The 11,507-nt window shown below is 41.1% G+C and overlaps 1 protein-coding gene across 1 annotated transcript in view; it reads right to left on the minus strand.

Moving 5' to 3' along the window:
- Window positions 1–2,671, minus strand: part of LOC149822179 (uncharacterized) — a 29,427-nt gene extending 26,756 nt beyond the window's left edge. Inside the window, exon 1 of the mRNA XM_089981043.1 lies at window positions 1,429–2,671. Coding sequence (XP_089837169.1) covers window positions 1,429–2,462 — 1,034 coding nt within the window. The 5' untranslated portion in view covers window positions 2,463–2,671. The remainder of the gene's footprint in view (window positions 1–1,428) is intronic.
- Between the last annotated feature and the right edge of the window lie 8,836 nt (window positions 2,672–11,507).

An 11,507-nucleotide genomic window follows, 5' to 3' on the forward strand; every position in this document is an offset into this window, starting at 1 on the left:
TGGCCAGGAACATATTACTAGGTCTATTTTAGTGTATTTTACATTTTAGGTGCCTGCTTCCCACCTATGAAAAATAAATTCCATGGGAAACTTTCTTGAAATCCTGAAGAAAAGGAAGACCAAACATTGAGAGAACAATAATTTGATTGAGCCTTGGAAAAATCCCTCAAACTAAATCCAAACCTTTATAACATATTCTACAAAATTATATGATTCGCCTGCTACTTTAATTCGTGATGAACATAAAAACTGCCAAGCCACTTCACAACCACTCAGACGCCCATATGTAGAGCACATGCTCCCTGATAAGTACAAGTCATACAACAATTCAGTCAAACATATCATGAGTAGGTATTAAAACTATAATAACCACTTGCCAATGCTTGTTTACCAGTTCAATGCATATCCATATTTTCTCCAACTCAATTCATGTGATTAAGTGATATAGGTTATATTAATGGATTCTAACACAAACTGCAAAAATTTTATATGATTAAGTCTACCTAGACATAAGTTATATCATCTTCCAGTTAATACAAAGGGTGATTGAGAGTTGGAGCTAGGATTCGTTGTCCAACTCAAAGCCTCTTATCGAAAAACTGGAGAAAAGAATTCCAGGTTGCTGACAATCTCCTTTTCAACATCTTGTAGAGTTTGTGATAGTTTCATGTTTGTAAAGGATATCTTATTTATCTTAGATCTTTCTTGACAACAAAAAAGAATAATCTTACTGGATGTTTTCCTTTCATATCTCCTAACCTCACTAGAAAGGGCATGTAAACGAGATCTGGACAACACACATGAACAAGCATGTTCACTAAAAGTTGTATTCCTATCTTCTTCACTAAAAAATGATTGTTCAATAGCAGATCAATCATAAGATCCAAGATGAGCAAGTGTAGGACTTCAAGGAGTCAATCTAGGCTGTCAACCTAATCAGCATATTTATATCACATCCATCCACATTACTAAACAAGAGGAAATTAGAGCATCATTCTATGCTTGACCCTCTTTTTGAAGAAAGATTCATATACCAAAAGATCGAGAGATGGTACATATCTAGACAAGATCCTATATCCATGGAAGCTTACAAGCATCCCAATTTCGTAGAGCCACATTCAACTCTGCATCATATGATAATCAACAACGATATTGGTCCTTATTTAATCAATTTATGTTGTATCCTATTGAATTCATTAATTCACATAAACAATTCAATATGCAAATTTCAAACTGGACAAGATTTAAGCATTTCAAGAAGACCTCTTGCAGAAGATCAAGAAAAATAACAGATACGAATGAAGATATCAGAAAGAACAATCCAAAATTCAATTAATCGATTCTGCATCAAAGAATTGCGAATAACCACTGGTAAAATGGGAGAGTTTCAACTTTCAACCAGAAAAAAAAAAGAACTTCTCGTTCTACCTGAAATGGTAATGGCCGAGGCCATGTTTGACGCCCCACTTGAACTCCCCCACATATCGGCTGCCATCCTCGCATGTGTGAACGCCGCACCCATGGCTCTGCCCATTGGACCATTCCCCTGCATATACATCGCCCGTATAGAACCGATAAACTCCATATCCGTGCCTCAATCCCTGCCTGTACTGCCCTCTATATCGGCTTCCCCTTGCCCAAGTCTCCACCCCATACCCATCATACTTCTCATCGACCCAGTCACCCTCGTAGCGACCACTCATACAGTAGTAATAGACGCCGCTCCCCGAGCACTTCCCCTTGTGGAATTCCCCTTCGTAGACGTCCCCATTGCTGTAAACGATCACCCCTTCCCTCGCGGTAATCGTTGCCGTGTTCTCCGATTTGGGTTTGGAGCCGATAGTCCACTGGACGTGGTGGGAGTGAGAGGAGGATTTGGGTTTGGGGCGTTCGTAAGAGGGGAGGAGGGAGGAGACGGGTTTGATGAGGCGGATGAGGGAGAGGCGGGGGAATGACAAGCGGAAGGAGAGGAGAAGGACGGCCGCGAAGGCGAGGGCGAACAAGAAATCTAACCAGAGGCCGAGGTCCGATGGGGAGGTCTTGAAGAACCACCAGAAGGCGGGGACAGCGATGATGAGGGAAGGGGGCAGGAGCAAGCGGGGATTGAGGCGGTGGTGGTAGTAGTAGTGGTGGGAGGACAAGCGGCGGAGGAAACGCAACAAGGACGCGGACGGGGCCGTGAACGGAGGCGAACGGAGGGGGGAGGAGGTGGCGGTGGGGGTATTGGTGGTGGCGGTGGAAGCGGCTGAGGAGGTGGCGGTGGTGGGGAGGGAGGAGAGGGTGGGGGATCGAGAGAGGGAGGAAGGGGTGGGGGTCATGGCCCTCTTGTGGGGGGTTGAGATTAGGGCATCACTGGGTTGTTGTTGGTGGTGATGGTGGTGGAGAGGCGGTGCTCGGCTGAAACCGGAGGAGACACCTCTGCTTTCCGTTCCGATCTGCAATTCCGACTTCTTCTGATGCATTCCAGGCCCCAAATCTCACATTGTTCCCTCTCTCTCTCTCTCCAGGTTCTCTTTCTCTCTCTGGTTTTAACTCTCTCTCTCTCTCTCTCCAAGCTCTCTTTCTCTCTCTAGTTTATCACACGACCTCCTGTATCTGAACCTGCATTTCTTCCTGCTTTCTAATTTCTTGACAGAAATTTCTCTCTCACTCTCACATGAGCGTTTTCAATAATTTTTTCTTGGGGTCGTTTTTTTGTTTATACTGCCCAAAGTAAAGAAATGAAAGGATGCAAAAGGGCCAAGCAGACCCATTCAAAAGGAGCCCTACCCCCTCTCATCTCACTACCCTCTTCCCTCCACCTGGTCCCACTTTCACCTGCCACCTCAGCCTTAACGCCTTTCCCCACAGGGCACTTCCCTTGAATTTTCATTTCCCCCATATCCTCAAAATTACCCTTGCCTTTTACCATAATTGACATTGCAACTAAGAAGACTAAGAATGTAATGGAAAGGGTAAATTAGTAATATTGTCTGATGATCTTATTCTTATCTTTTGTTTTTTGGTCATGACATGACATGTGCCTATCTTGTAATTTTAGCTTCGATGTAGGGTATTCACTCAAATTTTTAGAATGAAACTTCTATTTCCTAAATAATAAATCAGACAGAGCCATGACATCAGCCTTTATCTTGAACTATTAAATGACAAAATTACCTACCACCGAGTTCGTATCCCATGTGGTAAGCGGGTCCGATGTCAAGGCCCGGGATCGAATCCCTGAGCCACATGTGTCCGCTGTTGTTCTACAAGGTCTGTCTTACTCTTACTCTTACCCCAGCTTGCCTTTAAAGAATAAATAAAAAATATATATATATATATATATATATAATAATCCCAAACTCTCTTCCACCACCGTTTTTCTTGAAAAAGGTTTCGTGCCACAAGAGGCGTCCATTAAAGGCCAGTCCCATTAATGCCCTTATATTTTACAGGCCTGCCCTACCATTTTTTTTTCTTTTTTAGCTAATTTTCAGTTTCGCCCTTTTGAAGTCTGAACTTTTGGACATTTGTTTAAGGCTGTATTAAAAAAGTCACCATCACAGAGTACTGGAGAATTTTTTACGAAATCCCTAGAGCACTAATGTAAGTTGAAAAGCTGCCACTTTTTTATTCGTTTCAAACAACAGAAAAATATTTTTAAAAGATATTTTTTATTTTGCCCTGATTTTTGAAGAAAAAATTTAGTCCATCTTAGACATAAGAGAAACTTTTCCTATAAAAAAATTTCACTATGATTTTTTCAGCTCGATTTTTTCTATGTGATGAAAACAACAGAATATTTATCATAAAGGTAAGTTTTAATACGAGAACTTCTCGCGGACAATTTTTTTTTCTCGAGTTTATGATGCAGGAGTAGAGCGATACATAATCGAGTCCACGTCCTTCATTGGATCATTTAAAATCTATATTATTTAGTTTGAGTATTGTTTTGTTTTAGGTCATTATAATAGATATTGGATCTTATTAATTGATTCATTTCTCATTTCAGTAGTTTAGTAGAATTGGGAGTTGCTTTTTTTAATTGATGTTTATCTTATGATTCTTTTCTTACAAATATAGAGGAGGCTTAAGAGGTTAGACAACTCATTAATTCAAAATTTAGAGTTCATAATTTTAGGAATTTTTATTTTTAGTTTAATTATTTCATGTTTTAATTAATTTTTGGCAATTTATTATTATTTTTCAATAATTTTCTTGAATTATATATATATATAGATATAGATATAGATATTTCATAGAGTTTTTTTCTCATAAATTGGGCTCTTTCAATTTACATCAATTTGGTATCCAACCTCTTATATAAAAAGATAAGAGCCCGATGTAGAAGGCAGATTAGAGTTAGATGATTTATTATTCTTGTTTTTAGTTAAATTAATCATAGCCTAATTTTTTCAACTAAAGAAAAATGATGCAGGTGTGAGTGAGTGCAAGACCACTTAGGAGACCTCTATATATGACACTCTTTGGAGGTCAGTGCGAAGCACGGGAGGCGCACACACCTATAGTCTTGTCACCCTAGCTTATGTTTCTTGGGACCAAGATAATGGTTCAATTGGATCATATTTATAGGCTTACATGGAGATCCATGTCAGATCCTAATCTAGATCCATTAGTTTAAGAATTCTTTATAAATAGATGGTTTCAGAGAGAAAGACATTCTTCATGGAACCTATTTGTGATTTCTTTTTGGGTTTTTTCTTGGTATTTTTTTCTCAATTATTTAGATTATTGAATTTCAAATTGTTTCCCTATTCCTTTGCTTGCAAGTAGCACAATTTACTCGTAGTTTCTTATAAATTAAGCCTCCTCAATTTACATTAGCTTTTTTTCTTGCTTCCAAACATGCCCTTAACGTCCAATCTTTTTTTAATATGAGAAAAATAAGAAAAAGGTGAGTTTGGCGTAGCTGGTGTCAATGCTAATTCTTTAAATCTGCATAAAGCTCTATTTATATATATATATATATATTTTACTCAAAGAAACCACCTCAGGTGAAGAGACCTAGTCCTGCTGACTCAACATAAGGCTCTATTTGAAGATTGACTTTTGAAGATGCAATTGTGAAATGCACATGGGGACTTGGTTGGTAGGGACTATCAGTGCATGTCTCTTTATGGTGGGACGTTGCAGGTTCAAAACCCAGTAGTACGACGAATAATAACTCGTGGAGTCTGACTAAACCCCAGCTTGCCTTTCGAAAAACAGTTCGAGTAACCGGAGAGGCCCCAGTCCGCGTCAATGTGTAAAGTGCACCAGTTACCAATTACCACCTCCTCGTGATGGCAGTTACCAACTATCTTCGCGATGGCAGTTGACTCGAGGAACTAGTGCTGGTTCTTATTTTTCCTATATTTTCTTGACTTCTAAATAAAAATTAAAGCTAGGGATTTTGCAAAAAACTCTTTGAAGCCTTATGACAAAGAGTTTCCAAGCAAAACCTATGCCTCCTTATTCATGTTGCAATAGTTTTGCATCAAAGATTGCATATTGGTAAGCCTCCAGTCCAGTTGGTAAAACCCTTGAGGTCTTCAGTGGAGTATTCTCAGCTTCTTGTGCTGAGTGATACACCCATTGGTTTTGATCTCATCTCATCAATTTGGTGACTTTCACAAGTTGCTCCTACCAGATGAGGGGAGCATCTTGTAATAGTTTTTTTTTTTGTCGTGGGGCAAAATTATCGAAATACCCTTGAGATTGCGTGAGAAAAAAATTTGTTGGCCATACAATGTGGCTACAACCGTATCGACTTCTGCAACCCCACAAAATAACAAAGTAGAAAATATTATATTTTGAAATTCAAGTATTTGGTGAGAGCTTGTGACATCTTTTTCTTTCTTTTTCGATTAGGAAGTCAAGATGGGCTATTGCGTCATTAATGATGTCAACCATGTCAAGAGGTCGGTTTTGAGGGTAATTTGGGAATATGAAAATGCCGTCTCCAATACCATGCTTGACCGTTGCCAATTTTGTATCAAACGGCTCATCGATATCAAATATGAGATTGTAGTAAACTATGTTTGATCATGTCGTTAGTACCGTACTTACTAGTGAAAAATCATAGGTACTCAATCAGTCAGACACACGGGGTTGAGGATGTGTAGGGGTGGCAACAGCCCGGCTTTGACTCAGACGCGACCTGTACCAAACCCTATAGAGTCAGGGTTTGGTGATAAATAAGAAGAGCCTATTATAATCCGGGTCCGACCTGAAGGGTCCGATTAATGCATGGAGCCGGGTATGGTTTGTGAAATTTTATACCAGACCTAGGCCCGACCTCAGTTTTGATTAAGATCCATAAATTTTCAATGTAAAAATGATAAAAAATATTATTTTATTGGATATGGTCTGGGTCATGTAGTCTTTATAGGATTCAGGTATGATTTCTCTTATGGTGGGTCCGATTAGACCCGGGTCTTGGTATGATTATCTCAAATCTGGTTTGAGTCTGATTCTGCCTCCCCACCCGTATTGCATTTGGTCATGGGTCTAATTTTTATTTTTATTTCATTTTTTTTTTATGAAAGACTTTGCGGATATGATGCTTATAGTTTTTTATGAAACTATGGTTTCTTAAGCAAGCATGTAATTTGTTCTTTTAGGGCTTGATCTTCAAAATTGAAAAACAAGTGAACTCTAAGATGGCAGTCTACTACCAATACGATTGGATATTATTCTTGTTATAAAATAGTACTAATTAGCACTAAACTTGGAGCTTTTGACATAGTACACTTATACTTATGAACGATGTAACAGTTGCAGCTTGCATGGCCTGTGACAAACAACTGTCGACAGTACATTTTTGTAAGGACCTCAAGGCTAGAACCAATATTTCAAATTTCAAATGGGGTCCTAATAAATTTGGCATTAAGGAACATTTTGGATGGTTCACAAATGACCCGCAAAAGGCTTGATCTTCAAAAAGGATCTAGGCAGTGTTGTTAGTATCAGTGTGTATCGGTCTGAATAGGCTGATACATATAATATCGCCAGAAAATTGATACGACACAGACCTGAATCTGCTATTTTTTAATAAATATAAAAATAAAAATGGCTTTAACACGTGTCATGTTCTGATTGACAGGTAATATTTTTTAATTATTTTTGGCCCGATTCAGAACTATTCACATGAGAATCGGTATCGGCCGATTCACCTGAATTGTTGGCCAAACTATACAAGTCGGATTCCCATGCTGACAACATTGGATCTAGGCAGCTAGCTCTTTTTTTGTGCTATTTTCTGTCAATCTGGTACTAAAATTATCTAAAAGAAAAAAATATTTGAAATGTTTTTTTTTATTTAACAGGCAAGCTGAGGATGACCCTCGTGAGATTTGAAGTGAGACCCCCCTGGTTATGACAGTGCGACCTTACCATCCAGCTATACCATTTGACATCTAAGAATCATGATAAGTCGCTTCTACCCTATGAGTGGAGTCCTTGTGAGCCTTGAGGCTTTTATCAACTAAAAACCTATCAATATGTGACTAGCGAATAGGGTTTCCTTTAGGGCACGTTTGGAAGCGGGAAACATGTAAGAAAAGTGAGCTAAGGTTGAAAAAATTGTACGGTTTTTTTGACCCTCCAGAGAAAATGAGAAATATTTTGAAAAAGGTAGGGAAGATGGAGTCTTTCTTATCAAAAACTTTCCTATCAAAAAAGAGGTTCCCTCTCTCGCCTCTTTGGTTTGTGAACACACACAGAGAGAGAGAGAGAGAGAGACTATAACCATCAACATTACGAAAAGGTTCAACCAACATTGAACCCTCAGGAAACACAAAAAAAGCCTCAGACATGCCTAGAAGCCCAGAAAAACAAACATTAAAAACACAAACACAAAAACACAGAAAACCAACGAAATTCAGCCTAGATCAGGGGGGCATGGTGGCAGATTGCGCTGAAGATCTGGGAGGCTAATGCACAGAATGGCGTACACGTTCACCAAAATACAGTTCACTAATTTATTGAAAACTGCTGGAACTTGCCGAAAAATGGCATTGTTGCGGGTCATCCAAACTGCCCACCAGGCCGAGAGTAGCCACGTTCGCCAAATAATCCACCATTTCTTGCAACTACGAACTAGCTAAGGGTCCCACAACAGGTCGATAGCGAACAACTCCAGGCGTACGCTGACAACCAGCTTAAACTAGGTAACCTTAAAGATGTTTTAAACAATAGGGCACTTCTATAAAAGGTGAAACACAGATTCTTCAACCGCCTCGCACAACACACATTTACCCAAAAGATGGAAGCCAGTGGATTTGAGGAAGTTGTCTGTCTGCACCCGTTCGTGTAAGATAAGCCATGCTAGGAAGCGTGAGCGAGGAGTCGGTCCCTTGCCCCAGAAAAGGCGCGCAGAGAACCAGTCCACCCCCGAAGAAAGGAGAGAGAGGTAGCAGGCTTTTGTGGGGAAAGAGCCGTTAGGCACAAAGGCGCGGCCAAAAAACTATGACTGTGGGCCATCGTTGTCATCATTTGAAAGAACAACAAACCAAGCTTGGATCCACTAACGACGCAACTGCGACACTATTTTCTGAATCACGCGGTGGCCACCAAACAACAATTCAAGAGGCCTGTATTTAGCGAGAAAAACTCTTGCACACGGGGACCTTGGCTGGTGCGCAAGCCAGCTTTTCTTCACGACGAGCATCATACTCCTTAACCTGGGATCTGAAACCCCCAAACCCGCCCTATACAGAGGAAGCCTTATAGTTTCCCACCCCACCAAATGGTGCTTGGTCCTGGTACTGCGCTCAGACCACAAGAAGTTTGCCAACACCCTAGAGAGCTTATTACTGACTCCCATAGGCATCAAGAACATAGACATAAAGCATTCTGGCATAGCATTTAAGACGTGCTTGATGAGAGTAAGTCTACCGGCGATGGAAAGGTAGGAAGCTTGCCAGGTCGATATTCTGTTCTGAACCCTTTAAAGAGTTACGTTCCAAGCTGCCATTGGGATACGCGTGATTTGGAGCGACAGGCCCAAGTAAGAAAAGGTATTTTCTAAGACAACGCATTCGAAGATCCGCTGACCCATGGCCAGCATAGACGTAGGGGCATTGACCATGGACAGACAACACTTATCATTATTCATAGAAAAACCTGATATCGATAAGAAATATAGAAGGATAAGCTTGAATCTTAACATTTGTTGGATGGAAGCCCTGCCGAAAATAATTATGTCATCGACGTAGGTAAGGATATGACTCGGGAACTCCTTGATACTGAGGAAATCAATTAGACCAGACTCTTCTGCCCTCTTAAACAAAACCACAAGTCCTTCAGACATGACGTTAAAGAGTAAAGGAGACAGGGCATCCTTGCTGAAGACTACGACCAAGTTTGAACTGTTATCCATGAACCCCATTGATCTAAATTTGGGACTGAGAATTGGTAACCAGCTCACACACTTAGCTAGAAAAGCGTCTATCAAAGCCGAATTTCACCAGCATGTAGAAAAGGAAAAGCCAATGAACCGAGTCATAGGCTTTATAAAAGTCAAGCTTAAGAGTGAAGAAAGGCCGTCTGCTGCTCTTGAGAGAGTGCAACACTTCTATGGCCAGAATAAAAGAATGTTGCAGTCGTCTATGAGGAATGAAGGCGAACTGTGCATCTAAAAAAATCTGAGGAGCAACTGACCGCATCCTATTTGCTATGACCTTTGCGATAATGTGATATAAACCCCCTAACACAGATATAGGGCAGAACCGCGAGATTTCTGATGCGGCTGCATCCTTAGGAATAAGAGAAACAATGGCTATATGAGAGTGAATCGAAAATTGACTGTTGCGATGAAACTCAGCAAAGACACTAAGAATGCCATTCTTAATGTAGTGCCAGAATAAGCGAAAGAAATCCACAGGATACCCATCAAATCCTAGAGCTTTCCAACCAGAAGACTCTCGCATGGCCGAGAAGATTTCGTCTTCAGTGAAAAACACTTGCATCGACTTGGATAGAGCATGGTCCATGGACAAGAATAATGCAAGACCCATATAACCACCTGCCGAGTGGCTGCAGGAATACAAGTTAGTGAAATAATTGGTCACAACTGGGAGGACCTGGTCACCCAAGTAGGAAACACCTTCGATGGACATAGATTGAATGGCTCGTCTCATATGCCTATGAGAGGTGAAGGAATGGAAGAACCTGGTGTTCCTGTCACCCGCTTTAAGTCATATCACTCGAGACCGCTGCTTCCAACGAATTTCATCCTTCAGTCGCCAAGATTGCAATAGCAGAGTCAACTCGACCGATCTAACATTGAGGCTTTCAATATCGGATGCAGACAAAGAGAACATAGCTAAGAGAGACTGATGGATAAAAGACAGTTTACGCTTCCACTCCCTCAGATTTTGGAATTTACTTATTTTATTGAAAATAAGCCAAGATTTGATATCACAAGATAAACAAAATAGTTTAACCAGGCACCAGAATGTCGCTCGGGTCGCATTGCAAGGTCTACTCTAAGACTTGAGGACGATCAACTTGAAACTCGCCTCCTTAAGCTACTATTGCTCAAATCTGAAGGTTTTGTAGCCGGAGAAGCCATGCCCCCATCGAATAACAACCTAATAATGTTCCGAGACGAATGAGGGAAGGAGACAACACGAGATATCATTAAGAGAGTGCAACAGATCCAGGGACATGAGCACCCAATCGAGCATACGATAGCATGGACGAGATCGCCGATTGGTCCAAGAGAAAGCTTCACCGATATGGGAGACCGGGTATAGCCGGTGCATCTGAATAAAGTTTTGGAAGCCAATCATGGAAGTCGAGTAAGAATCTGGAATGCTTGAGTCATTTGACGACAACAGTCAGTTAAAATCTCCCATGATAAGATGTTGCTCCCTGAAGGATTCAATGACCCTATTCAGGTCTGACCAAAACTCCTCCCGATGGATCTGGCAGTGGAGACCATACACTATGGTGGCCACGACTGACACAGGCTTGGCCGGAAAAGGAAGGGCGATGAAGATGGAAAATGCGCCTTCGTCCAGTTGGTGTAAGCCTAGAGAAAACTTCCCGAGGATGAGGATACCTCCCGCATAATGGAGTGCGGGCTTGAAGAAAAAATTTGCACCACGCCAGATTTCAGAAATGACTGAGCGCGAGACGTCAGCCATCTTTGTCTCACATAGAGCGATGATATCGGGTTGTTCTTCTGGATCCAGCTCATAAGGAATAGACGCTTAGAGGGACAATTCAAACCTTGAATATTTTAGCACAGAATCTTCATAACTGGTAATTCAGAAAACCCTAAGGAGTATGGTTCCACTCCAAACGCTTAGGAGATACCCCAAACTGGCAGGAGGGAGAATGTGTTGGCCGTCAGTGTCCCTTGATGGAGAGGCCACCCCGCCCAGGAGGTGAATAGCCCCCGACCGAAGGAGGAGGCGTGGTGATGTTTGGGATATGCGGATCAACAACGACCACAACCAACAAATCATCTGCGATAGCAGTGAAGGACTCACACATAAGAGCATAAATACTTTGGATCT

This window comes from Nuphar pumila, chromosome 11 (genome assembly GCF_984573655.1).
Source record: "Nuphar pumila chromosome 11, dmNupPumi1.hap1.1, whole genome shotgun sequence".
Classification (NCBI taxonomy): domain Eukaryota; kingdom Viridiplantae; phylum Streptophyta; class Magnoliopsida; order Nymphaeales; family Nymphaeaceae; genus Nuphar; species Nuphar pumila.